This window comes from Chrysemys picta, chromosome 5 (assembly GCF_011386835.1).
Source record: "Chrysemys picta bellii isolate R12L10 chromosome 5, ASM1138683v2, whole genome shotgun sequence".
NCBI classification, from domain to species: domain Eukaryota; kingdom Metazoa; phylum Chordata; order Testudines; family Emydidae; genus Chrysemys; species Chrysemys picta.
The window spans coordinates 81,054,885-81,081,586 of NC_088795.1; the positions used below are offsets into that span (position 1 = coordinate 81,054,885).

At 40.5% G+C, this 26,702-nt stretch overlaps 2 protein-coding genes and 1 long non-coding RNA gene across 16 annotated transcripts in view; 1 reads left to right on the forward strand and 2 right to left on the reverse strand.

Annotated features, from left to right (window-relative positions):
* The window catches only part of LOC135983698 (uncharacterized), a 49,190-nt gene extending 45,911 nt beyond the window's left edge, over window positions 1-3,279 (forward strand). Inside the window, exon 3 of the long non-coding RNA XR_010601441.1 lies at window positions 3,164-3,279. This is a non-coding gene — a long non-coding RNA (uncharacterized LOC135983698). The remainder of the gene's footprint in view (window positions 1-3,163) is intronic.
* On the reverse strand, window positions 696-12,969 carry LOC101941708 (uncharacterized). Of its 12 annotated transcripts, none has more exons than XM_065596751.1 (7): window positions 12,832-12,969; window positions 9,990-12,466; window positions 8,704-8,840; window positions 6,789-7,002; window positions 3,916-4,032; window positions 3,158-3,271; window positions 696-1,562 (listed from the first exon to the last, which is right to left on the reverse strand). In XM_065596751.1, the coding sequence occupies exons 4-7, from the start codon at window positions 6,837-6,839 to the stop codon at window positions 1,110-1,112; spliced, it is 735 nt and encodes a 244-aa protein (XP_065452823.1). In that variant the 5' UTR covers window positions 6,840-7,002; window positions 8,704-8,840; window positions 9,990-12,466; window positions 12,832-12,969; the 3' UTR covers window positions 696-1,109. The 12 variants fall into 12 exon arrangements, with proteins under 12 accessions (XP_065452823.1, XP_065452820.1, XP_065452822.1 ...); XM_065596748.1 differs by lacking the exon at window positions 12,832-12,969 and adding an exon at window positions 6,288-6,348 and having other exon boundaries at window positions 9,847-10,139; XM_065596750.1 differs by lacking the exon at window positions 12,832-12,969 and having other exon boundaries at window positions 3,916-4,035; window positions 6,789-6,999; window positions 9,990-12,487.
* A 1,369-nt stretch (window positions 12,970-14,338) lies between these two features.
* Window positions 14,339-26,643, reverse strand: RWDD4 (RWD domain containing 4). 3 transcript variants are annotated; one of them, XM_005281945.5, is made up of 8 exons: window positions 26,406-26,639; window positions 25,257-25,337; window positions 23,122-23,231; window positions 22,873-23,017; window positions 17,838-17,955; window positions 17,337-17,386; window positions 17,179-17,181; window positions 15,765-15,941 (listed from the first exon to the last, which is right to left on the reverse strand). In XM_005281945.5, exons 1-8 carry the CDS (start codon window positions 26,427-26,429, stop codon window positions 15,909-15,911), a joined length of 564 nt encoding a protein of 187 aa, XP_005282002.2. In that variant the 5' UTR covers window positions 26,430-26,639; the 3' UTR covers window positions 15,765-15,908. The 3 variants fall into 3 exon arrangements, with proteins under 3 accessions (XP_065452825.1, XP_005282002.2, XP_065452824.1); XM_065596752.1 differs by lacking the exon at window positions 17,179-17,181 and adding an exon at window positions 19,224-19,286 and having other exon boundaries at window positions 26,406-26,567; XM_065596753.1 differs by lacking the exon at window positions 17,179-17,181 and having other exon boundaries at window positions 14,339-15,941; window positions 26,406-26,643.
* Between the last annotated feature and the right edge of the window lie 59 nt (window positions 26,644-26,702).

The window sequence follows — 26,702 nt, forward strand, 5'->3', positions numbered from 1 at the left end:
TGTTGGGATGAAAATCTGAAGGCAAATTTTGGGAGTCCATCTCTTTACATGCTGGGAACTGCACTTGCCTGAGGCACAAAAACCTCACAGCAGATTTGTTCCTGTGTGCAACCTTTGTAGGGTGGTTTCCCCTCCCATCTTTACATCAATTTTATTATTAGCATCTTTAAAAACTATTTTGTCATCTTTTAAATGTATTAGGTATAAATACTGAAATGCAGCATGCTTGACAACTGTATTTTTAAAGGGACATGGGAGAATTCCCACCTTTTATATAGACAGCCCGAATGTACAGTTACTGGAACCTCCACACCACTGTTAGGAAAAAGGAAATGTACCCAGACTTTTTCTGAAGGGTCAGGTATGGCAGATTGGGAGTATTTTAGTGCTGACATCATGTGAAAATTTTATTGTTTCTTTTTTTAATTGACTGACTTGTTCATACTCGTTTGACGTTTCACACGCTAGGGTCCTGGAACTCTTATTTAAATGTAAAAAAAAGTCTAGTGATGACTGCCATTTCCACTAACACACACTTTTTTTGCCTAAATGATGCCTATTTAGATAGCAAGTTTTTCAGGGCAGGTACCTGTCTTTCTCCACCTCCCCACCCGCCCACACGCACACTTTACATGTGAATAGCACTTCATATGTTTAGAGCACTGTACAAACAATAACACATTAACCCCAGGTGATAGATAGGTAGGTACATATTATTATTCTTACTTTACAGATGGAAAAACTGAGACAATAAATGAAACAACTTGCTGTAGGCCAAACAGTGAGTCAAGGGCAGTCAGACTTAGAACAACAACCTCCTGACTCCCAGTCTTATGCTCTTTCCCTGAAACTAGACTTCCTAGCAAAGCTTTTTTGGGCACTATATAGTGAATAATAATAATTAGACATGATAGTCCAGGAATCTCAGGGTGTGGGAGTGTCTGTGGTGGGAATGGGGCTGGTTTCCAATTGCTATACTTTGATAACCTCCACAAATGTAGACCATAAAGACTTTCTTTCTGACTGAATATGGTATATTGATGTGTCCCCTAATTATAGTCCTGTCTCTGTCACTATCAGGAGGGTCCCGTTGTTTATCTTCTCCCAGATTAGCAGGCACCTCCCAGCTCCTGAGTAACAAAGGAGTAGAAGACTTTGTTTTTTTCAGCCCTGCTTGCAGACTGCGGCTCCAGCTGAGCTGTACTTTGTGATGAGGATTCACTGTAGACAGGTCTGTCTGCTCCATTATCCTGACTGGAATGCTCATTTTTAGCTAAAGCAACAGTTTCTAACAAAGCACTTTTCAATGAGTCTGTCATCACTCTGTTGTTTCCCTTGTCATCACTAATCTCCAGGCTCTTCAAGTGAGGTATTTCATCTGTTCTCTGGGTTGGCAGGACCCAATTATTTAAATTTACTCCTCTCTGCATTGCTGTCGTGTGCCTTTTGAAGAATAACTCCTCTTCTGATAAACAGGTTTTATCCTTCTGTTGAGATCTACCTGAAAATGCACTGGAATTTGCATGGTGACTTCTGGCCTGATCTGTAGTTTTTTCTTTGGACTGAAGAGAAATAAAATTTTCACATAAGAAATCTTACTGCAGCACCATGTCAAAATATGTACAGACTATGGCCAAATACTGCAATGCAAATGCGCACACACAATTGTCATCAACTTCAGTGGGAGTTACTTATCTGTATGGACTGCAGGGGGTGAACTAGCAGCCTAATGGTAGAGTTCAGCATTGTCATGTGAAAGACCTAAATTTGAGTCTTTGTCTCTTGTGAGAGTGGTGCAGACAGCACATCAAACCTATGTGGCAATGGGAGGGCCTTGTGTTGCTAAATGGAAAACCCTCTAGAGTCTAGACTCTCTCATTTTACTTCTTGTCTCTTACTACATCAAATGTCAGCTCCTGTTCCTGATCTGCAGGGTTCTACATAACCTTCCCCCCACCAGAATAGTTGTTTTCATTTCCTTCCTCTTCCCATGTCATTTCCTACACTTTTCCCCAATCCCTTTGCCTTTCTTTCCTGAGGCCAGGGCAGTAGAGTTTGAACTGATGACCAGAGTGGCTAGAACAGGCATTGTGGGATACTGCTGAATAATTCTGGAGGCCATTCACAGCGCATTGGGCGGCCACACTGGCACCACAGCGCTGCAGCGGCAGCGCAATACTTGCTATTCCTCTTGGGGACATGGAGTACATGCAGCACTGCAACCACAGAGATACAGCGCTGCAAATGCCTTGCCAGTGTGGACAGGGAGTGAGTTACAGCGCTGGGGGCGGCTTTACACCGCTGTAACTCGCAAGTGTAGCCAAGGCCTTAGAGTCATAGAGTTTAAGACCAGAAGGCCTCAGGTGCGACCTCCTATATATCTCAGGCCACCAATATCTCCCAGAACCTGCATGCTAAACCCAACAGCAGAAATTAGACTAAATTGTTACAGCCCACAGGAGACCGAACTATTATGTGCCACAGATAGAGCCTGGCAGACATGCCAACTCTTGCGAATTGATCTTGAGAGACACGATTTCTAAGTAAAATTAAGTCTGACTCATGATCTTGTGATAGAACTCTGAAATATCGGGATTAGGGCTGTCAAACTATTAAAATAATTAATTGTGATTAATTGCACTATTAAACAATAATAGAATATCAATTTACATTTATTATAAATATTTGTGGATGTTTTTCTACATTTTCAAATATATTGATTTCAATTACAACACAGAATACACAGTGTAGAGTGCTCACTTTATATTATTATTTTTGATTATTTTGTGCTTTCTCCTCTTCCACATCTCTTTTCCATACTTGCTGGTATTAATCCTGTTAATCCCTCCTTATATGGAAGAACACAATGATGTCAATAATTTGCCCACAAAGGGTGGGAGGGAAGAAAAAGATACTGAGGAAACGCCCTACCCAAGGACCTGTTGGAAAACTCCCTTCACTACATGGGATGGGGGAGATCAAAGGAACCGCAGCTGATGACCTCATTCCCTGCACACACTTTTTGGGCTCCCATCATTCCCCAACATAATCAAATGCATGTCTTCATTTGAAACCTGACTGACACACATTTTAAGTAGAGCTCTACTTGTAAGTCTATGGCTGGACAACTGGTCTCATATTTTTCACTGATTCTTACCCTCAGAGTAAAAGCCTCTGTATTTCCCAAGGCAGCTAGACTTTCATCCTCAAGTGCTGCCTGACGTCCAACCGGCTGCTTCAGCCTTCGAGCAAGGCGATGCTCCATATGATGCTAGAAACATGGGTAAGAGATGAATTAGCAAACTTTAATTTTCAGCTATTCCAAGCAATCTGAAAACAAGGGAAGTTACCACATACCTTTAAATGGGACTTCCCTTGTATGTCGGTTTCTCCACTTATTTTTGTACTAGATACATGCTAATGCCAATATTGTCTCTAGATATCACAAACAAAAATTAAGAGGTTCCTTAACAGTACATTTACACTTAATCCAGAAAGTTTTGTTGTTGTTTGTTTGTTTTTTTAAGAAAAAACTTGAAATGGCATATCCAAAAAACCAAACCAAAAAAACAGCTAAAACCAAAAAAATTGTCAATGAGTTATATTCAACCGCTAGTTCAAGCCTCCTTCTGAAAAGTCTACTACACTTCCTCTTGGGCTCACAATCCCCAGACTGAGAACTCTCGATCTACAGTAATGGAAATATTTACATGAGTAAAGCAAGCAAGACTGGACCCTAACTATACTTTCTATTGCTTAATTGTGTATTAGTTAGTACATTCCTTGAAAGTCTACTGTTTTAAATTGAGCAAGGAAGAAAACATATTCTTGCAGTTAAAATGTTTTCATTGTCTTTATTCGCTATTTTTCGGAAATACTTTACATTTGTTTCCATAACTCAAGATGTTAACTCACCCCAGCCCACTTAGAGCTGACAGCTTTGTACAGAGATTGCTGGGAACATGAAATCTGTGGGGAGAAGAACAGTTCCTGAAGGGTTTTGGATGATCTCTGGCTGTTCAAATTACTGTGCTGCTGAAAATACAGAGAAACTTTTTATTAAAAATTTAAAATTTTCCCCCAGACCTAAATTTTAGGGACATGATTTGGTTCATTGAGTCTGAATAAACTGTTACTATGGACCTTCTACTAAAGTAATAATTTCAGAGAATAACACAGTTTGTCTTTACAGTTTTTATAGTATCAAAATGTGAGGTGTATATACCAAAGCAACTTGCATTTATGAACAACAGGGAGGGGTTAAACTGATGGAGAAAAAGTAGAGGTACTCTTCAAAGCTCTATCTTCAACCAAACTCTACCTACCAAAGATACTACAGTGTGACACCACAATGAAACAAATGGAAAAGTGAGTTATTGTTATATCCTCTTTCTCATTTATTTGTAAAGGAAAGCAGCTTTGTAATGTCTGATTATATATATCAGGAATGGCCAAACTTACTGACTTTCCGAGCTGCATATGATAATCTTCATAAGTTAGAGAGCTGGGCGCACTTGCTGGGGCTCGGGGCTTCAGCCCTGCGGGGCACACTTGCTGGGGCTTGGGGCTTCAGCCCTGCTCCTGCTGAAGCCCCAAGCTCCAGCAGGTGCCTCCCGCAGGGCTGAAGGCCCAAGACCCCCCCAAGGCAGAAGCCCCTAGCCCCACCAGAGGGCAGAAGCCTTGAACTCCCCTCCCACCCCAGTCTGGTAGGTAGAAAATGGGAGGGGAAGAGGGGGCTCTGAGAGCCGCACTTCAAGTGTAAAAGAGCCGTTTGTGGTTCATGAACTGCAATTTGGCCACCCCTGACATATATGATGGGGTGTAGAAGGCCCAGAATGGAATTAATGACAGCCTGTACACTCAATCAGCTACACCTGCAGGAAGTGTCAAGCTTGGAGGGAGGAATTAAAAGGGCTGAACAGGGGTCAGGTGGTGGCTAGTCAGGAAGAAGAGCAGATGGCTGGTGCTCTCTCTCTCTCTCTGAGAGATGCCTGGCTGGAGTCAGGGAGCTGAGTTAGATGGCTAGCAGACAGAATCTCCCTGAAGGAAAGGTAAGCCTGCAACAGGGAGCACCAGACAGTTGTAAAGCAAAACTGGGGAGCGTCTACCCAGGGTTCTCTGTGCTGGCAGAGAGGCCTTCAGGGAGCAGGAAGATTTCTGCAGGTTCAGTGATTGCCCTGTGAGGGGAGTGAATGGCTGAATGTGCCAAGGAGCTCTGCAGTGAGCCTGGAGAAGCAGTTCAGACAGAGTGATGCCAATACACAGTGAGCCCGGGAAGAGACTGTGAGAAAGGCCTACAGCAAGGTAGGAAGTGTAGTGGTCCAGGGAGGCAGCAATGGGTCTGTGCAGACAAGCCTCGACTGCCTATTCAAGGGTCCCTGGACCAGAACCCAAAGATGAGGAAGGGGTGGGATCATATGGATATGTCTACACTTCAGCTGGGTGTGAGCCTCCCAGCCCAGGTCAGCAAACACATGGTAGTATGTGTGGGGCTCAAATTAGTGCACCAAAAATAGCAGGGTGGACATTCTGGCTTGGTCCCTCTAGCCTAGGGGGGTGGTTGGCTTGACTGCCCAAGCGGCAATGTCCACAGTGCTATTATCATCACACAGGCTTGAGCCCCATGTACACTAGTGTGAGTTTGCCTACCTGGGCTGGGATGCTCACTCCCAGTTGCAGTGTATACATAACCAAAGTGACCTGGCCAGTGAGGCACAAGAAAAAGCAGACCACCGCAGGGGGCACCAACAAAGGTGAGCTTGTTATGCCTACCTAGCCACAAGGGGGCATAGCAACTGGTGAGTAACACATTTTACACAGGCTGCTAATTTGGATCTTGGGTGATCTTGGGTTCAATTCCCGCTCCCCCATAAATTGCCTGTATGGGCAAGTCACTTAACTTCTTAGTGCCTCAGCTCTCCATTTGAAAAATGAGGCTAACAGTACTTCCTTACCTCACAGGGACATCATGAGGATAAATACATTAAATACTATGAGACACTCAGATACTATGGTGACGGGGGACATAAGTACCTATGACAGATTTTAACTGAATAGGCCAAATTCCTTACTCAAGGCAAATACACAGCTCCCTTTCAAATCAGCTGTAGTCATCTGAGAATGTATTAAAGCAAACCTTGGTCCAAAGAGTCAGACAACTTTTTCCTTGTGTTAATTTTAATTATGCTTTAGTACCTGTGCATAAAATTATGTTCTGGTTTATAGCCCTTGTAGGAGCATCACAAACTGCTTTTGGAGAGAGCCTGACAAATACTTCAAATACTTACTTTTTGTGTTTTCCAGAGACTTCTTGGAAATTGAAGGGAAAGCAGTTGTTTCTTTATATCCCTGAAGGAAAACAATACAATCTAAAATGTTATATCCCAACCTTACAACATCGTATTCACCTGAGGCAAGTAAACTATTTTTTTCCTCATCACTGTGATACAGCTGGGCAAGCAGATTTTGTGCCTGGTTTGGAAAACATGCATGTCCTTTTAACAAGCCTGATTTAACCATACTGATAGAATTTGTTCTTTTCTTAACTCTTGAGCAATAATGGGCTCGCCTACTTTAGACTTTTAGCATAAATGTGAACACATACATACAATAAAACAGTTACACTGTGACAGTGAAAAGAAAGTCCTTAGCTAAGGCCCCTCCACTCAATGACTGATATAAGAATGAAGGTTTCCGCATGTTAGAATTAATAAGAAGCATAAGCTGAAAACATAATTAAAATTTAAGTGATCAAGTGTTCATATGAAAGCTGCTCAAATATTGCTTACTCTGTGCTGAGGTTTCTGAGGAAAAATCCCCTTTGCATAGGCTGCCCACATGATGTTTTTGCACAGATTTTTCAATACATTAACCCAACTAAATTATGAAAAAGAGGGTGATGATCCACTTCTTTTTGTATTGCCAGTTTCACTAGCTATTTTCAACTAGGAAACCACGTGGTTCCAGGCAAAACCCTCTTCTGAGCAGCTTCTTAAACACCTTCTAAGAAAATAAAATTAGTAACAGGGTAATAGTAAAGACAGCTGACAAAACATATTCAAGGTCCTCTCATTTAAATGAATGAATGTCAGCATATTACAGCCTTTCAATGTTCCACATTCCTGAATTTTGCCCAGAAAACAGGAGCAGCAGCACTTATTTCCAAAGTGTCCATAAAATGAGGAGGTGGTGTTGCCCTCTCATAGATTCTCCTCAAGCAGCAAGGGGAAAATATTCATCCATTTCTCCTCAAGTCCTTCTGACCCTTTAGGAGGTTGAGTTTACTGGCTCCTAAGTAGCTCTAGTCCATAGCAACATCCTCTTGCTCTACCTGTTTTGGTGGTTTGCGCCTTCCACACACATGGAGTTTCTCTGCTAGTTATATCCACCCTTTCAACACACTCAGCTTATATGCAAACATTACTGCTGTCAGGATTCATAACAAACCATTCAACAGGAAAAAAACTTCTGAGTTATTTCTCCAGATGGGGAGAGGCAGTAGAAGACCAATATTTTTTTTATTTTACAACTCAATTCCACAAGTCCCCTTTCCCTCTGTGAGAGAATTTTTTGTTTAAGAGCTTGTGTATTTTGTTTTTCTGCTAAAACATCTACTTTTTTGAGGACAATCTGTCTCTACTAGGTACTTATAAGGTGCCTGTCACCTCAGTATCTCAGCATCAAAACAACTACAAATGTTTTGTGCAACTGTTTCACAGAATCATAATTAAAATGTAAAAAGAAGCAGAGTTTTTGTTCTTACTAACTTTTAGAGTACAGTACAGTCACCTCAGCCCACTAGTCAGCAAAGGCTCCATCATCCTAAATGAGCTCTGTATCTGCAGACATTAGTCTGCTCTAAGAGGGGAACAGCAATGTAAGCCAGAATTTAGCATTATGACCATGGGCAGCACATGACTCCTGCATTTAGAGAGGCTGGACATGAGTGCTGGAAGCTCCCTAGAAGAGTGGGGGATGGGGGGGGGGGAGAAAGGAATCAGTGCCTGGATTGTGGCCCCACCCCCTACCCTAAGGCTCTGCCTATGCTCCACCCCCACTCCACCCCAGGCCCGCCACTCATGCCTCTCTGCCCTCTCCCTGAGTACCCCCACCCACTGCTCATGCCTCTCCACCCCCTCCCTTGAGGACCCCTCACCCGTTGCTTGCACCTCTCCACCCTTTCCACCAAGGCCCCTCCCGTGCCCACCACTTCTCTAAATTTAAAGTGGTTACTGGGACCTCATTAAACCAGCACAATGAGACTCTATATTGAAGTACATAACTACAAGCATCACTTTTGATTGTACTGCTTGAGTATCCTCTGGCACTGGCCCGACTACTGTTCCAGAATGCACTGGGCTCTGGGTAAAGCATAGTCCTATATTAGGACACAGACTAACTGAAAACAGTACCTTTTCTACTTGTTCCAAAATCCTTGTCAAAAACCCATCCCAAGATATTGTATACTGTATCAACTGAGAAGACGTCTCCCAAATTAAGCTCTTAAATTGGCCTATTTGAGCATTCACACAAGTATATACCCAAATTAGGTATTTGTCTGCTCATATCACAAGCAGCTCTCCTTGATACTGAATATTTTTAAACCTTAAAATAAAGAAAATATGATCTTGGAATTGCCAACAATCAAAAATGTACATAAGTATAAGAAACACAAACACAATGTTGCTGATTTTAAAACAATACCTTTTTAACTCTTCCAGACCATTTGTAATTTCTGCTAATCCGGCCATTCCAGCACTTTTGAAAAACATGTGTTTTGATTTCTCTCCCTCCATTTCTTGGAATAGACTCCATATGCTGAACTGTACTTCAGCCAGTATCTTTCAATGAGAAGTAAAGAGGTCAAATGAATTCATTAATCTATTAGAATCTGTGTCAGTATTTACAAAACATGCACATTAATTACAAAAATTTAGTCATGTGTTCTGGGATATATGTGACAACTTGCAGTGTGTTTGTTGTTAGAAAATCTGAACTATTTTGGAAAAATGTTTTTTAAAAAGTGCATTTAGTATTTGTAAAATGTGTTAACCTGCTTCTCAATGAGGTACTTGCCCTAAAGAACTATATTCACCCCAGTCCTGTAAACAACCTCATTCACTGCATGACGCTAGTTCATTTGCCTAGCACCATCCATCCTGAGCACTGTATGAGGCAGGAATCCTCGGGGGGAGGGGGAGCAGTATGTGATCATGTAATTAGAGACTATCACAGTGTACATGCACAAGAGGGCAACCTTCATTCTGGCATTTCCTCACTTTTGAGTGATTGACTTTGCAACCTTAGCACTAGGGTTTTTTTTTGTATGTGAGATTATATGGGCTATTATAAGGAAAAGATATGGGGGGGGGGGAGATGTAAACAAAACCATGGTGTATATCAGCAGTTCAGCTAAAAACTTATAATACTCTTGTGAGAATATTCATTGGAGAAAAAAAAATAAAACTGATACTACATCATCTTGAGTTAGCTACAGAGTCCATGTACTTAGCCCACTGATGAAAATCTGATGTGTTATAATAGCAAAGGGGAACATCTTTTCCAGGTCAAGGGACCAACAATCTTCCAATTAGTAGAGATCAAACAGCTCCCTATGCTGGAGATTGTATCTCACTAGATTAAAATGTTTTTCATTCTTATTTTCCTGACAAGAAATCATAAAATGTATTACTGACATAAAGATACTTATTTCATTTAAACTAAAAGTCTACTCTTAAAAGTGAGTCTATATAAGATGCATCATAGAGTTTGTCTCTCAATGACACCATAACAGATACTTGGATTATGAGAAAAATATCTATTCTGAATGATACTCTGCAAACTCACCGTGAAAGTCATTGTTGAACTGTCACAGATAATTATCAGAAATAGAGGCTGCAGACAAAATTATGCCCTCAGACACCTGCACAACCCTATTAGTCTCCAATAAAGTGATGCAGTTATAATTTGGCCTGCTGTCTCTGCCATACCTTCTAATGCTGTGACCTTATCAGCTCTCACAACCCAGGCAGCTTGGGATCCACATCCAGATGAGAGAGAGAGAGATCTGTCAGAAATTTGGGGAATGGGACAAATTTATGTATCAAGCACTTGAAATCACACATGCTGCCAACATGGGTGCTCCCATACTATGGTGATGTGCAGCACCAGCATATAACCTCTAAGGTATATGGGGGTTGGAGGAAGCCCTTTGAGTTTTACAAAGACTGTCTGAGCCAAACAGTGATTGGATTTAGACTGTCATGTGACCTGTTTTGGGGTCATTCCTCACTCACTCTGGGCACTGGTACACAGTGGATGCAGTCTATTGTTTCCGTCATCTTCATTAAATCTCTTAACATGCCTCAGCCAAAATAAATACTCCCTATAGCTGTTCTTATGGGGCTTACGGAGCATGTTGGTGAGTGTGAGAGACTAGATTTTCAAACTGAAAAACTGACAGCTAGGACAGTCTATTTTGGTGCGGTCAGGGAAGCTAGCACAGGAGCATTTATAACAGTGGGAAGAGCAGTGTAAAGGGTCCCTCTGCAGCTATGTAACACCCAGACCTCCCTTCACCACAAATCCTCTCCCATTTCAAAATAAATCTGGACCCATGATATATAGAAAAGGAATATGTTAGAATGGTAGGAAACCGTATCTATGCTTCAATCTTTTGTCCCATCCCAACATCATCACTGAATTTTCAGCTCTGTAGCTGGAGGCCCAGCTTTTATTTTAAGATTCTGGAGCAATGCAGATTGATTGTCCTCGTTCCTTCTGAGTTTTGTGCTATATTCTGTGCATTTGTCTTTTGCTCATTTTCTACTCTAATCTCCTCTAATGCTCCCTTCTTCCATCCCCAATTCTCACCCTTTATAATATTTAGTTACTTAACCTTTATACTTTACATGCTGTACAAACATTTCCTTCTCTCTCTCTCTGCTGTTCCTATTCACTCTCTCATTTGGTTTCAGGCCTGGTCTACACTTGAAATTTAGATTGACGTAGTTACATGGCTCAGGTGTACAAATCTCACATGCCTTAGTGCTGTAGCTATGCCAAACTAACTCCTGCTGTAGACACAGCTAGGTAGAGAAAATAATGGTTCTGTTGACGTAATGACCATGACTGGGTGGAAGTGTCTATGCTATGGCACTGCACTGGTGTAGCTGTGCCCCTGTAGTGCAGACATAGCCTCAGTCCTTTCCTCAGCAGGCTTCCTATTGTTTCCTCCTATGTCTCTCCAAATACTAATGTGAGAAGCATGGGCACAATCACAGCCTGAATGTGGTGGTGATGCAGCTGAGTTCCTACAGGCTTGCCAGCAACACTACGACTGCCTGAAATCAGAGTAAGTCTCTGAATTTGACTAATGGGCGGGGGAAGGGGGGGCAGAGAGGGGGAAGAAGGGAGTAGTAACATGTGACAGGTCTTCTGGTGATGGCAATAGTTTCTGCAAGGCATACATGCACTTAGTCATGGTGCTGTCCATGTTTTCCCAATTCTGCTTCTTCGCAGCTAGTGGATCCTGGCTATAGAGTTCACAAAAACCCAGGACAAAACATTGCTTGTATAACTGACAAGAACATCCAGACAGATCCTGACAAAGCGGATGTTCTGGGTTTGTCAAGACACACTCCCCCCCAAAGCAAAGGATATACATGAACTGTGTTGCTGCCATGGAAAGGCTGGGAAGTGCACTACCTGGCAACGTGGCAAGGGATGAAGGGAAAGGAACGTAGCAGAGAAGGGAAAAAAATGACCTGATGCTGAGATGTTTTATTTATTTTTCTAGATAGAAAATGAAGTAAGTTTTAATGTATAAAATTTGAAGAGAGTTGTAGTGTGCCTGAGCTAAACTAACTTCACATAGTACTGGGGATAAATGGAATTATTCTAAAAATTTACCATGGACACTAAGCAAGCTACTAGAATAGGGATGCATTTTAGTGTTCAGAAAACAATTTTCATTTGAAGTATTTTTTCCTCTAACACACAAATATGGTACTCAAAAAACAAAAACAAAACCCCCCAACCTTCCACCCAAGAGACTGAATCTATCAATTTTCTGCTCTTCAAAGCATTATAAAATTAAGAGGAGGAATCAGAATTTGGTTTAAGGTGTGGCTGTGGCATTACATATCTTGTCTAAAAGAGTAAAAACAACTATCCTGCATAGTTTCTATTAAGGAAAGTACTGGTAAAAGAAATATGTATGAGGGTCCAAGTAAGTGCTGTTTATAGCCCATACTTCACTAAGTTTTAAAGACTCTTTTTAATATTGCTTTCAACTGTGCTCCGGTAGAACACATCAGGATGTCTGTATGATAAAGAACTACATAAATCCACTTTCCTCTTCATTCCATCCAATAAAACCCTCATCTGAGCTTTTGATCATTCTGCACATTGGATGTTGCAACTTCTTTTCTCTGGCATTCCTCACTCATCCTCCTCCATCATTCCACTGTAAAAAAAAAAAAAAAAACCACTCCAACTTTACCAGATATTATGGCCCTACACTCAAGAAACCATTACCCCAGCAAATTCACAGGTTGCCTGACCACCCTATTCCTGCTGCCAGTAATGCTACTGGTTTACCAAGTGTCTTAAAGGTCCTCTTCCTTCAACATGGTTTTAGTTCAGCTGCCAGTAGCAGAGATCCCTTACTTTCAATTAATGTCTTTCCAGCATAAGGTACTGGAGCTTCTTTTTCAGTTATAAGAGTTTAGCTCTTGAATAATATCAAATGCTTAATTCCAAATGCATTTTCCTTCCCCCTCCTTCCAAACCCCATGATAAACCATTTTCTATTAGAACAAATAACATTACCTTTCCAGCTCCCCGAGAAATCAGCAAGTGTATAGGGCTGAATTGTTCCTTCTCCAGACTACTGTCTTGGAGACAAGCTTGCTACATCTACTAAATTAGTAGAAAGAGAACAGAGCTGGAAGATAGGTTGTTTTGCAGTTGCAGATCTCCTTGGGGTATAAAGTGCCAGGATAACTTCAGAACAGCCCATACTCTAGAAGCCAGCCCAGGCAGCTGATGATCAAGCACACAACTGATCTATTCAGAAAATTGTCATGGTTACTAAATTCATAAACCAAGGAAACCAAAAGAGCACTCAGGAGCTTTTGAATAAAAAAGCCAAATCCTTTCTGAACCTGGGAGAGAGTAAAGTTGAAGTGGTGGTTTTTTTGTTTTCCTCTCCTCTGAAATACACCAGCCCACCGAAGGGACTTTCTCCTAAGGTGTTATTGCGTTACTGGTGTTCTTATCTTGATTTCTTATACAAAAGTACTTTTAGTTTAAGAAGCCAACAAATATATTTGCAGCCATAAGTATTTAGTTTGTCAATCATTTAACTTTCTCCAGATGTAATCTTATCTAGTCTATTTTAATTTTTGATAACTGTGGTTCAAAACTAAAAAACTATATTTTCTGATGATTAAAATTCCATCAGAACTAATGGTTGGTGGTTCCTTTATTAAAAACCTGCACGTTCAAATCCTGTTCACTTTTGGTTTGCACTGACCTATACATCATTCCAATACAAAGTGCAACACCTTAAATCATTATTTGAACAGAGATGTGTCAGATCCCACTGTTTTATAGGTCTCCTGGACCTCCCTCTCTTTTGTTGGAATTTGCAACTGCATTCATGTTTGCAGTTTATAAGCCCTCTAGTGGTACAGCGCTACCCCGATACAACGCTGTTCTTGGGAGCCAAAAGATCTTACCGCGTTATAGGTGAAACCGCGTTATAAATCGAATTTGCTTTGATCCGCCAGAGCGTGCAGCCCCACCCGGAGCACTGCTTTACTGTGTTATATCATAATTTGTGTTTTATCGGGGTAGAGGTGTATATCAATAACCTATACTGTCCAATAATCAAACAAGCCCATTGGCTGAAAATGTAAAGTTAAATTACGCTACTGTCTTTACGGGGGACCTCTCTAGTACTTAGCTGCTCAGAGGCATGACTCAGCCTAAGTCTTCTAGAGGTACTCAGTCTGCATCCTTAACACTAAATGTTGTGATTATTACATGCAACAGGGTGCACTTTTTAAATGAACTGTGGTTGCTGCATGCACACTTTGGCATGACATGCAGCTCAGCAAATGTGTATCTGATTGCTGCACACCCAAAAGTGTGACAGACAGTCCCAAATAAGGGAACTGCAACAATTATCCTGAAAAGTATACAATTCACATACTGAAGAAAAAAGGATTCTCTTGACAACTTTAAGAATCTTTCTTATAATGGGAGGTATTTGATGCAAACCTAAATATACAAATATATGCACAATAGGCATTATGCAAGAAGCCTCACACCATGGCAGTTAAATAGGCATTTATTAAGATCAAAATCTCAAATATTAAATGACATTAAGGCATTTAGTATTCAGTTACCATTTATACAGTAAAGAGGATTTTTTTCTTTGATACAAGACAAACCTGTACAAAAAATGTTTCCCATCATGGGAGAGTGGTTATTTTTTTCCCCCCAGTGTCCTGTAATTCATAAAATAAAATCCTCATGGTAAATCACTGATTATCCAATGGAAAAAGCCACCAAATCGTAACATTCAGAAATTCACTATCAGTAGGACAGCTCCACGCAAACACCCTGACCTCCTCTAAAGATATATGTGAGGAGGACTACAACACATGCACACTGGGCTGAACTGACAACACACACTGGTATTGTAACCACTCATTCTTTCACTTTGAATTTGTCTAGACTAGGGTGCGTGGTCCTTTTTGCACTAGCATTTACAAGTGTCACATGTTGCTACTTTCTAGTTGAAAGCTAGCTGAAACTTTGAGCTAGTCAGTCAAAATCAGAGCCAGAAACTTACTCTGATTTCAGGCAATAGTGTTACTGGCAAGTCTATAGAAACTCAGTTGCATCACCACCACATGCAGGCTGTTTTAACTGGAATTAAACCAGGACCAAAAACTTTAGGCTTTGTCTACACTAGTACTTCTGCTGGTAAAACTTTTGTTGGTCAGAGGTGTGGGGGGAAAAAACCAAACCCCTGACCGACATAAGTTTCACCAACAAAAGCGCCAGTGTGGACAGTGCTATGTCTGTGGGAGACTCTCCTACCAACATAGCTACCGCTGCTCATTGGGGGTGGTTTAATTATGCCAGCAGGAGAGCTCTCTCCCATAGTCATAGAGCGGCTAGATTGGAGACCTTACGGCAGCGTAGCAGCAGTGGTACAGCTGTGCCGCTGTAAGGTCGGTAGTGTAGACAGAGCTCTCTCCTGGCAACAAAGAGCGGCTACACTGCGCACCTTACAACAGCGCAGCTGTAGCAGCACAGCTGCACCGTTGTAAGGTGTGCAATGTAGACAGCCTAGACCTAGACAAATCATTTGATATAACTGTGTTGTGTTCCCTTTCTGCATTTGTAGAGGAACAAATCAAGAAGGCTTTGTTTAAAGGGAGTTTATTTTAAATGAACTATGCTGTCAAGTGATTAATCACTTTTAATATTTTTATTCCATTGGAATGAGAACTTCAGGAAATGGTCACAATATCAGAGGATTCACTAACAGAATTTTACTATATTCTTACTACAGAGTAAAACAATATAAATTAACACTGCATATTTCACTATTCTTTTCAGCATTTGACAGTTAGAAACCAAATAGGCTTTCTAAAAGTTCAATATAAAAATGTCGCACTTATCTTCCCTTTAAGGCAAGTTTTTGTTTGTGAAGAAAAATGTAATAACAGAATAATCTCTGGATAAACATCTGTACTCAGGTTTAATAGTTAGGAAATTGTCCTTTTATAAAATGTTCCACTCTGACAAGAGAAAAAAGCTATTAAGAGAAAGATGTTGACCCAAATTGCACTGTATTAAAAGGTGAAGTTTCCTTGTATCAAATTCCATTATTCATCATCTTTAGAACCCGTTTTGCTTAACTATAAAAGACAAAGAAAAAAATGTTCAGACATATTGCATTTATGAGGAACTATATTTCTATTTTACACTACATACAGGCATATTAGGTTGATGAGTTTGTACTAACAACTGAACGCATCAAAAAGTTCAAATGACTCAGAACTGATCTTTTATAGCTTATACATTTGACTCATTGTCCTCTGAACTTAAAACTCTGCTTTCCCATATTTTTATGAACTATTTTACATCCAAAACATATTCTACAGTTAATCTTAGAACCAGTTTACACTTCGTTAAAGACATTAGCTGAAGTTACTAATGTTTCCATTTAATAAGAAAAGGCTGATACCAGTCAACAAACATTTTGGAAAGTCAAACAGATGCAGTTCTTAAAAGTATCCTACACATTTCTGCAACAATTGTCATGAGTGGATTTAGAGCTTAAAAACCTTGATAGTGCCCATTTGCTGCAGTTTCAACACTATGCTCGGAGGTATGCTGACAATAGGTTATACCAATGTTAAATCAAATATGTTTTGTTATAAAGTAGAACTTGTTAAAAATAGCAATGTTAATTTATATTCCAGCAGCAGAAGTAATGGGGTGGAAATGGCAAATGGAGGAACTCAGACCAATATTGTCTGTTTCCTTGTACTCCCCATTCTGTCTGTATCCATCTGTCTCTTGTCTTATAGTTAGATTGTAAGCTCTTTGGGGCAGTGACTATCTTTTTTTTGTTCTGTTAGTACTTCCCCTAGCACAGTGGGATCCTGATCCTAGGTGCTACAGTAGTACAAATCAATAATTAATAAGTGGGACGGGGAAGAGTTCTTTGTGGGGAGACTAAGGCAGAGGGTGCAGGCATGCAGGAGACGATGTGGGGCTGCTGCTTAGGAGAAAAACAACTGAAGTGGCTCCTTGCTTCTACTTATCCAGGGCTCTATAAATCCTGGCTGCATCCCTGTTAGTTGCCCATGTGAAGACAGCACATTCTGGAATTCACAGCTAAATTACATACTGAAAGTTCTTGCCTCAAAACTTCATTTGAAATGCTCAAAAGATAAAACCTGAGTTTAAAGGAGGAATGTAAGACAGTTAATGCTTTCACATTGGATATCTCTTGCGTTTCAGAAGAAATGTGTATTTTTAAAGCCTTGTAAGGGATTATCCTTAGGCTCTATAGAGAAATGGGTAACCACAGTTACTAATTCTTGTTTTTAAAAAAATCTGCGATTTCTAAAACTTGAAAATACTTACATGCTGGATGTATACAGAAATTAATGCGAGACCACAGTCAAATCCAAATGTTGTTAGGAAGAAAAGCAAAAAGACAGATTAAATATAATTTATCATTACATCTGCAGAAAAACAAATGTTCTTATGCAATAGTTTCACAGTTGTAACAGTCATGTTACCTTAATTACATCCACCCAGTTCCATCCTCGAGGAAGCTCCCCTTTGTGATCTATAGAAGAAGCAGTGTTTATTTTCAGCTCTCAGACTCTAGCAAGATGTCATATCTTTAAAAGCTGAACTCTCATATTACTGATCTGGCCAACACAATATCCAACAAGCGAATGCATGGAAAGCAAGGAACTCACAGTACTAACTTGAGGCAGGTGTAGGGTGCAACTCTGTGCAAACTTCCCCATTCAGGAATTGAGGTGAATAAGCAGACCTAACTGCCATATCACTGCTATGCCAGACAGTTTCTGCTTCAGGCTGTTGTCACTGGTGAAAAATTGTTTGGTAGCTTTATGAGCAAAGCAAGTGAAGACTGGGATGAGACCCAATTCATTCTCACTCATGACTCAAGGTGTATCTGAATCTGTCTTTGAAGGTACAAAACGATCCTGAACACACTGCACCATTTTCCTCAATTCTGGAAAAGGAGGAGTAGACTATATTGCACAAACCTGTTTTGTCTGCTAGCTTTCGTTTCTGGGTTTTGGACAACTGCTCCTTTTTGTCTCTTTTCTTACTTGATGGGGCTATTTCATGAGTTCCAATTGAGATGTTATTGCCTACAGATGTCTGAGAAAAATAAAAAGTATAATTTAAATGTCTCTCCAACGGTGACTGAACTGGCAATTGATATCTAGGTATCACCCTGATGGGTAAACTACAAATAATGTTTGATTATGTCTGATTTCTTATTGAGACATCCCAAATGTTTTAAATTACATTAATACTGAAAGATGCTTGTGTTTTATATCACAACCACCATGATGACCATTCTTAGCAGTTAGTTTAAAAGTAGTACTAATTTCTAATGTGCTTGTGACCGGTCAGATTGTAGATAAATCTCTGATAATTTTCATATGACTTTACATTGTGCCTCTTCATATAACCTTGTGGTGGGTCTACCCACGTGTGACCTCTGTTTTCATGGGACTTTGTATCAAAGCCTCATTTAGAAACTTTGCATTGCCCTTGGTATAATATTATAGCCCCTAAGGATAGAATAAGATAGAAGAAAAATTTCTTTTTGGTAGCAGTAGAACAAGAGCTCTCCCCCCGCCCCCCACTCTTAATCAATTGCCCTGTTGAATGAATGAGGTGTGGATGAGCAAGGCACGGAAGGCAGCACCTCCAGACAGCCTCAACTGTTGGAGAGGGGCTGGGAGCCAGACCCAAGGACAATAAAACGTGTCAAGTGGGCTCATTAAAGACAAGCAGACATACTGACGGCCTCTAGAAGCAAGCACCTTCTTTTGGAAACACCCTCTTTGCAGCATTGGGACAACACTCAAAAGAAAGCAGCACAAAGGACCAATGGACACAGACACAGAGTTTGAATCTGGCATAGATTTGCATAAGAGGAAAGCTGCTATAAAAGTAAGGTGTCTTGCAGAGGACCCCGGGTCTCGTCTTGTCAACATGGGAGCATCGATCCGGATCGGCAGAGGCCCGGCTCCACCCCCTCCCCCGTCTAACTCACCTGGCCAGTGAAGTTAAGGGGAGCAACTAATTGGTAACAACAAGACGGAGTGTGTTTGTGTGTGAGTGTAAGTGTAATATATTATATGCATATGATACAGTGTTAATGAATACATGTATTACTAATAAATGTGGTGTTTTGTCTTATTCCCCCTGAAAAGATCCTGTGCAGTACTTTAAGTACAACAAGATCACAGAACTCCCCTTGAGAGCTGCCACCTGATGTGCCAAGACTACCTCTGCCCCTGCTTTCCCTGCCAGCTCGGGACCCCAGCACCCCGTCTTGCTGAGCCAGACACGCCCATCTGCTCCAACACAGACCCAGGGTCTGCATTACTTGCCCCAAACAGCTGCAGGCTTAACTGAAAGCAGCTTACAGAAGTGTTCTTGTCTTTAACACTCAGATGCCCAACTCCCAGTGGGATCTAAAACCCAAATTCATTTTACCCTGTATAAAGCTTATACAAGGTAAACTCATAAATTGTTCGCCCTCTATAACACTGATAGAGATGCACAGCTGTTTGCCCCCCCAGGTATTAATACATACTCTGGGTTAATTAATAAGTAAAAAGTGATTTTATTAAATACAGAAAGTAGGATTTAAGTGGTTCCAAGTAGTAACAGACAGAACAAAGTGAATTACTAATAAAATAAAACATGCAAATCTAAACCTAATACAGTAATACAACTGAATACAGGTAAAATCTCACCCTTAGAATCATTTCAATAAGTTTCTTTTCTCAGACTGGACACCTTCCTAGTCTAGGCACAATCCTTTCTCCTGGTACAGCTCTTGTTCCAGCTCAGGTGGTAGCTAGGGGATTCCTCACGATGGCTGCCCCTTTGTTCCTTTCCACCACTTATATATTTTTGCATAAGGTGGGAATCCTTTGTCCCTCTGGGTTCCTACCCCTCCTCACTGGAAAAGCACTAGGTTAAAGATGGATTCCAGTTCAAGTGACATGATTACATGTCACTGTAAGACCACAAGCCTTCATTCCTCCCAGCCTGACTCACAGGAAGGCTTGCCTGTAAACAAAGCCATCCACAATCAATCGTCCTGGTTGTTGGGAGCCATCAAGATTCCAAACCACCATTAATTGCCCACCCTTTGCATAATTACAATAGGCCCTCAGAGTTATTTCATATTTCTAGTTTTAGATACACGAGTGATACATTTATAGAAATAGGATGAACACACACAGATTGTAAGATATCATTACAAAGCTTAGAAGAGACCTTTTGCATGAACCATATTCGTTACATTATATTCACTCATTAGCATATTTTTATAAAATCAGAGTGCAACGTCACAGTGGTAGCTTGAATAATTACTTCCATAACCCCTGCAATTGCATATGTTCTGACTACTGCTTAGTGGGGATAGAAGTGGTTCCCTATCAGTGTTGCCAGTACAACTAACCAGTTTAAAAGATCCGTGAAATGAGTTGGAACTGTGGATCGGACTCCCTACATGCTCATACAATTCTTTATTCACAGCACAAATATACAATGCCACAAGGGCTATTTATAATGCTGCTTGTACAGTAGAGCCAAAAGGCAGAGCCAAAATGGAAAGGCTGAGAGTCCACAGAAGGAACCTGTGTGATCTAGCATTGAAAGACAGTATGATTGTACAATCATTTCCAAGGAAGGTTTCAGTAATGTGTTTGCTTAAAGTGACAGTGTTTGTCTCAGAGTTAAAATTCCAGTTTCAAAGTCAAACATGAACCAACTCTGCAAAAGTTAAATTTTTCAATTAACTTGGTCAGTTTATTTTCAAACCAAGGGCAGGTCTACACTTAAAAAAACTGCATCGGCACAGCTACACTGATGCAACACTTTAATGAAGATGCTCTATGGTGACAGGAGAGAGCTCTTCCATCTGCATAGTAAACCTACCTTCCCAAGAGGTGATAGCTGTGTTGATGGGAGAAGCTCTTTCTCTGACACAGCACTGTCTACCCCGGAGGTTAGGTCGATATAACTGTCACTCGGAGCGTGGATTTTTCATACCCTTGAGTGACTTAGTAATACCAATGTAAGGCTTTGTCTACACTGGCACCCCGTTGGACAAAAGTTGTAACAACGAAAAGCACCGGTGTAGACAGCACTTCATCGGTGGGAGCCGCACTCCTAGCAATGAAGCTACCACCCCTCGTTGGAGGTGGTTTTATTTTGTGGGTGACTACACAACGCACCTTACAATCCTGCGGCTGCAGCGGCATAGCCCAGCCCTGCCCCGCCGTTGTAAAGTGAGCAGTGTAGACATAGCCTAAGGGCTTGTCTACACTATTGGCTAGATCGATGGGAAGCGATCAATCCAGCAGGGGTTGATTTATCGTGTCTAGTATAGACGTGATAAATCAACCGCCGACGGCTCTAGCATCAACTCCGGTACTCCACCTCAACGAGAAGCGCAAGAGGAATCGACGGGAAGACACCGCGGTAAGTAGATCTAAGTATGTCAACTTCAACATTATTCACGTAGCTGAAGTTGCTTAACTTAGCTCAATCCCCACCCCTGTAGTGTAGACTCTAGAGTTTGAACTCTGTTAAATTTAAGGCTCTTAGGATGCCTGAAAACAAAGGCCCTTTGTTTTCAAAAGAGTACATTTACTCCTCATCAAGAAGGAAATAGACTGATAATAATAGTTCACACTCCCTGACTAACACACACAAAAACCCCTCAGGTACAGTACACCTCTAAGGTCAAAAGCACCATTTAGTTCTCATGCCCATTTGATCCTTGGTCTCTTTAGTAAGGTGGATAAAAGATCTGAATTACTTCCAGAAGGTGGTAGTTGTATTTCCAATATTGACACTTGTCCTATAGGAACCAGCATGAGACCACCAATTCACTATCTTCTGGCCACTACTAAAGTATGCGGATTTAAATCTAGTCATCTAGCAGCTAAGGTTCAATATCTTTTAACCAATACCATTAGCCACTCATCCCAGTCTCTAATCTTTCCTACCTACATTTAGCTTCTTGCTTTCCCAGGCTCTCTACAGGGAAAAACTACATCAACAGGGGCCCAAGCCTAGAGGCTTCTCTAATACAAAAGAATAACCGCGAGCATGGAAAATTTGAGGCTGGATAATATGAAGGATAAAGCTTCAAATATTCCTGGCTCAAGTGGAAGCTCAGGAGTTCTCATAGGTGTTCTCAGGAGTCAGAACACCTATGATAGGATAATTCTAACCTTGTTCTGAACAAAATTATAGATGAAGTAAATAAAAATTGGTGCATATGTGCTTTCTAGAAACAAACTTTTGTTAAGTTTCCCACTCCAGGTGAAATACTGCTTTAACAGATCAGGTTAGAAGTGAAGGTCTCCACTCAAGCCAGCTTGATGAAATCACTTTGAGCAGAGTTAATGTGCTTGGCATGTGCTTCATGTTCTAGACTACTGAGCCATTTAAAGTAGAATCAAGAAGTGTCATCTAACAAAATGTAATATTTTTATTTCCGTCAGCTAAATAATTTTTACATTGATTGTAACTGATTGGTTGCTTCTGCTATTCCTTCCCTCACTCTTCTTGTCAAATATTTAATTGTTCAGACCACCCAGCCCACAAGCATAGCTCATCCATTCTAGAGACTTTCTTCACACTGCAAGTCAAAACCCAGATTGGCTCTCATTAACTGTGTCTTGCACTAGTTCTGTAGTCTCATTATCAGTTGGCTGTGTTAGATTAGGGAGTGTTTCTAATCACTGCTTCTCTCTCACTTCTCTTCCAGAAATTTTGGTAAGGTGGCTGAATACCAAATAAACATCCAGGTTACAACCACAGTGCTACACTTCCTTTCATCTACTTTTTTTTCTAGTCACTATATTAGGGACATAGTATACTGGCTTGCACCTCACAGACATGCTCCAGAAGTTTTCTGTGGCAATGTGAGATGTTTAAATGTAGAGTAGCTAAACATTCTATTCCTTTTGTTGTATTAAAAAAAAAGTTCATTTATAAAACTAAAATAGATCAAAATGCAAGTTATACACTTACCACAATATGAACAGGTTGATTTTCCATGAACAATTCTTTATTATCTTTGGCATATTCAAAAAGTGTGTATGTCATGGCCGTTCCAAGATTAACTTCAACTTCTTCCATTAATTTATCCAATATACTTTGTTTTATAGCTGAAGATCTAGAAGAGACCATAAAATCCAATTACAGGCCCAAAAGAATTCAAGAATATTGTAAGAGAGAGACCACATGTAAAACAAAAAAGGAAGTAACTGAAATACTTACATGGTGTTGTTGAAGAAAGCATTCATGGATATGTTTGGAGCTGTCTGGGGGTACGTTTCTGGCCATGAAATTTCTATTAGGAAGGCTTTGGGATTGCCATTTTCACCTATCTGAAAGGAGATGAAACACTTTAAAATGGGAAGCCTCCGTTTGTTATCAAACCTTAGAGACAAGGTGGGTGAGGTAATCTCTTTTATTGCACCAACTTCTGTTGAAGAGAGACAAGCTTTCAACTTACACAGAAGCTCTTCCTCTCAGAACTGAGAGAGCGCTTCTGTGTAGGTCAAAAGCATCTCTGCTGACAATAGCTCATCTTAATTAATTAGCCTCTTAGAGTTGGTAGGGGAACTCCCACCTTTTCACGTTCTCTGTGTGTGGAGATTATTTCCTCACTATGTTCCATTCTATGCATCCGATGAAGTGGGCTGTAGCCCACAAAAGCTTATGCTCAAATAAATGTTAGTCTCTAAGGTGCCACAAATACTCCTGTTCTTTTTGTGTATACAGACTAACATAGCTGCTACTCTGAAACCTGTCATTACTGATAATCATTTTAAATTTAGATACACAATAGTATAACCTATACTCAAACTTTTTACAAAACAATAGATATATTTAAAATTTCTATAAAAAGGCTTGTGCAATTTAAACATTTTCTGTCAGTGTTTGTAATCCAAATATTCTAACATTCTACATGAGAACCAGAAAATGAAACTTGCTTTCTCTTCATTGTCTAATCTAAATACAAACCAAGCAGCATAATGCTGTGGGAAAAAAACATATGTTTTAGCTACCTTTGATCTCAGAAGTAATGGGTAAGATTTTTAAGACTTATTAAATTGCAATAATTGTCTCTAGGGATAGGAGGCAATGAAGACCAACTAACAAGTCAGCTCATAAAAATTGTTCACCTAAGCCCATCATACCCAGGGAAAGCCTTGTCCACATGAAAAGCTTGCATCTAAAGGTGTCGTTATAAACAGATTTAATTAAACCTGCATAAATCCTTCTGTGGCCACTTATTTCAGTTTCTGTGGTGTATTCCTATCCATGCCCCCACAGGGGTTTTCACTGGCCTAACTATATTGATTTTAAAAGCATCAAGTAAAAGTGTGAAAATTTTCCTTGTGGACGAGGCCTATTCTTTGCAGGACATGCTGCAAGGCTAATTCTGGCTTTGTTGGATCTATGTGGAAGGAGCAAGAGAAGGGACACCAAAGATTATGTAAAGATGATTGTGAGCAGTAGGAACCTAATATACTCAATATATAGTTTAGATTTACATTGATTCAAAGTTTCAAATGTCTTTATAGTAAGCTTTTCGGGAATAGCATGTTGCATTTTGCCACTATTTGAGAAATCTTTGTCGTGTCTTCTTTTGGTCTTATTTTATAATTAACTGTAATCAATGTGCTGTGCAGTACACTAACTACATTCAGGAGAATGGCAGACTAATCCTTTCAACTCTATTCCACTGACTTTCTACCTAATGAAAAGTACATATTGCCAGATCTGATGCTATCATATTATTCTTCCGTTTACAACAGATTGGTTTTCTTTGCCTTTCAGTAAACATTCAGCAACATTATTGCATTCACTTGACACTTTCAGTTTTGAAAGTTACACGATGCTATTCAGATTTTTTTTTAAATATCATGATCTATTTTCAACATACCTTGTGTGTCTGTAGGTCCCAAACCTGCAAACACTTACAGACATACTTAACTTTACTCTTGTGAGAAAAGTCAGCAGTACTATTCACGTTAGCAAAATGAAGGAAATCTGTGTTTGCAGGACTGGAGCATAAGTTATTTACTTAGTCTCTCAGTATTAGTTCCCTACAAGTTCAATTACAGTTGCTCATGTTTTTTCATGACAAGTTATACTTTACTTGTTCCTCTGACTGTGATAATTGCTATTGTAATGTTTGCTTTTGTTCAAAAAGGTAACTTTAATTACATTTAAGTTTGTCATGGCAAGTTATTTTGAAGTTATGTAAAACAGCACTTAATGCCTTTATTGCTAAATAGGTGAATATCCATCTGTTTCAAGAAAATGCTTTGTAATGGAAAATGTGCAGAATAATTTTAAATGAATGATATATTACATCTAATTAAAGCTTGATGTGGTCTTACCCTATACTGAAAGGAAACAGGACTAAGTTCTTTGAAACACTCATCTCCTTCATAAATAGAACGTAATGCTTCTAGCTCCATCTGAAAAGAACAGATGGAGAAAAAGGTTAGCAATTTCAATTGGATACTGAACAGATATAAACAGATGAGTGTCAGCATAATATACAGAAATCCACATATTCTGTTTTTCATTTAAAAAAAATAAACAAATTAAGTTTTAGGCAATAAGATATCTAGATATCTGGTCTGATACTTCCGTAATCCTATTTTAGGTTAGTGGAATATGAGTTCAACAAACCTGGCATGCTAGTCTGAATTCAATTTACTTTCTACAAACCCACTGCCCATTTTAGCACATTTTACTGAACTCTAGAATACCACTTTTTTAAAAAACAAAAACTTTATTCTTAACTTCCAAGAAAATACCAAACATCTGTTTCAAGAACATTTCCATCCTTCCCGTATTACTTTCTACAAAACTACAAGAAAGGGATTTCATAAGTGAGTAGGGACCAGAATATCTATTAACCCAAGTACCTATCACAGAATGACTTTCTGCATGGTATTTACAGTTAATAAAATCTAACATGCCGTTGGTTGAATTAATACAATCACATATGATGTGTACATGGATCATATACACTGTATTAAAATATTTTAAAGAAATTACCAAGTACAAAGATAAGTATATAGGACTATGCCACCTAAGAAACAATATGATTGATGTAGCATTCAATTAAAAGTGAAAATCCTCTGCAGCTGACTGAGGTCTCTCGGAGAGGAGTAAGGGGAAAGCGCCTGTCGGTTCCTAGCACAGGACACCGCTGGCTGACTCTTTGTGCAGCTGGTTAGCTAAACTTCGGCAGTAGTCAGGCGTGGTTGCTGCTAACGTTACTGGCTTATTTTTGCATCACTTTCCAAGTTACGTTTATTTGGATTTAAAAAAAATCCGTGATCCCGGGGGGGAGGAGCGGTCAGTGCCGCGAGTGGCCGAGCAGGGCGGGCCGGAGACCTCGGCGCCCGGGATCACGGAGCGAGGTAGCCTCCGTCCCCGGGCCAGGCAGGGCGGGCAGCAGCCCCAGAGACCCGCCGAGCGCGGTGCGGCTGAGCGGCAGCTGCCGCCGTGGGGAGGCGGGGTTGGTGTCTCACCTCCTGGTCCTCGTTCGCCGCCATCGCCCTGGGCCGGGAGCCCCCGCCTCAGCCCAGGGACTCTCACACAGCGCAGCAACCGGTACCCGAACCCACACGCGAACACAGCGCGCATGCGCTGCCGATCGTCACCACAACCCCCAACTGGTTCCCCAAGCCACGCCAGGGCTGCTCTGTTGACTCCTATTTCGAGCTATGAGCTATGATTGGGCTCGTCTTCCATAGTATCACCAATCCCGCACGACAATTGGCTAAATCTTGTGGCCACGCCTCTTTTCTCTTTCTCTCATTGGTTCC

Coding starts and splice junctions, on each gene's coding strand:
- LOC101941708 (XM_065596741.1), bottom strand. Junction 4,036..6,287: donor GTCTCTGGAAAACACAAAAA/GTAAGTATTTGA, acceptor CTGTATTTTCAG/CAGCACAGTAATTTGAACAG. Junction 1,563..3,157: donor CAGAGGCTTTTACTCTGAGG/GTAAGAATCAGT, acceptor ATTTCTCTTCAG/TCCAAAGAAAAAACTACAGA.
- RWDD4 (XM_065596752.1), bottom strand. CDS start 26,429: ATGGCGGCGAACGAGGACCAGGAG. Junction 23,018..23,121: donor GCTTTCTTCAACAACACCAT/GTAAGTATTTCA, acceptor GGTCTCTTCTAG/ATCTTCAGCTATAAAACAAA. Junction 15,942..17,336: donor ACTGGGTGGATGTAATTAAG/GTAACATGACTG, acceptor TGTCTTTTATAG/TTAAGCAAAACGGGTTCTAA.